At 72.1% G+C, this 963-nt stretch overlaps 1 protein-coding gene across 1 annotated transcript; it reads right to left on the reverse strand.

Annotated features, from left to right (window-relative positions):
• Positions 1–146: 146 nt before the first annotated feature.
• On the reverse strand, positions 147–797 carry LOC107123192 (homeobox protein GBX-2-like). Its single transcript, XM_015426384.1, has one exon. It carries the CDS (start codon positions 795–797, stop codon positions 147–149), a length of 651 nt encoding a protein of 216 aa, XP_015281870.1.
• Positions 798–963: the final 166 nt, after the last annotated feature.

Genomic DNA, 963 nt, shown 5'->3' on the forward strand with positions numbered 1-963 from the left:
CCCCTTGCCGGCCTGTCCGCCTGGCCTTGGTCCCCCCCGCTGTCCTCTGTCCAGAGTCCGGAGCGTCCCGCAATAAATAGGGCGAGGGGGGTGGGCGGGTGGGCGAGGGGGGGAGCGCGGGAGAGCGAGTCCCCGGGGGCCGCCGCTCAGGGCCGGGCCTGCTCGAGCTGCTGGTGCTGGCTCCGGATGGCGAACCGGCTGACGTGGACGGGGATGGGGACGACGATCTTGGGGTTCCGCGAGGGCTCGCCGGTCTTGGAGTTGGCGTTGCCGGCCTTGACCCGTTTCCACTTGGCGCGCCGGTTCTGGAACCAGATCTTGACCTGCACCTCGCTGAGCTTGAGGGCGTGCGCGATCTGCGAGCGCTCCGTCAGCGAGAGGTACTTCTTGCAGTGGAACTCCTTCTCCAGCTCCAGGAGCTGCTCGCTGGTGAAGGCCGTGCGCCGCCGGCGGTTCTTGCCCGTCGACGTGGTGTTGTTGGCGGCCGCCGCGCTCGGGCCGCTCTCCTCCAGGCCCGCGCCCGCCTCGTCCTCCTTGTGCGCCGCCTGGCCCGGCAGATTGTCGTCGGAGCTGTAGTCCAGGTCGCTGTCCATGGAGAAGCTCTCCTCCTTGCCTTTGGCCGCCGCCGCCGCCTCCTCCTCGCCCTTCGCCTCCTCCTTCCCCGACGCGCCTCGGACGGCCCCTGCAGGGGAAAGAAGCAAGAAGGCGCCCGGCGGCGCGTTACTGGCGGCCGCCGCCCGCCCGCTCGCTCGCCCCGGCTTCCCCTCCGACCTCCCCCCGAGCCGGGACCCGGCCATGAGAGAACCTTCGCCTCCTCCTTCCCCGACGCGCCTCGGACGGCCCCTGCAGGGGAAAGAAGCAAGAAGGCGCCCGGCGGCGCGTTACTGGCGGCCGCCGCCCGCCCGCTCGCTCGCCCCGGCTTCCCCTCCGACCTCCCCGCGAGCAGGGACTCGGCCATGAGAG

Source organism: Gekko japonicus, unplaced genomic scaffold (genome assembly GCF_001447785.1).
Source record: "Gekko japonicus isolate JY-2015 unplaced genomic scaffold, Gekko_japonicus_V1.1 scaffold769, whole genome shotgun sequence".
NCBI classification, from domain to species: Eukaryota; Metazoa; Chordata; class Lepidosauria; order Squamata; family Gekkonidae; genus Gekko; species Gekko japonicus.

Excerpts from the sequence above, each read along its gene's own strand:
- LOC107123192 (XM_015426384.1), bottom strand. The coding sequence starts at position 797 with ATGGCCGGGTCCCGGCTCGGGGGGAGGTCGGAGGGGAAGCCGGGGCGA.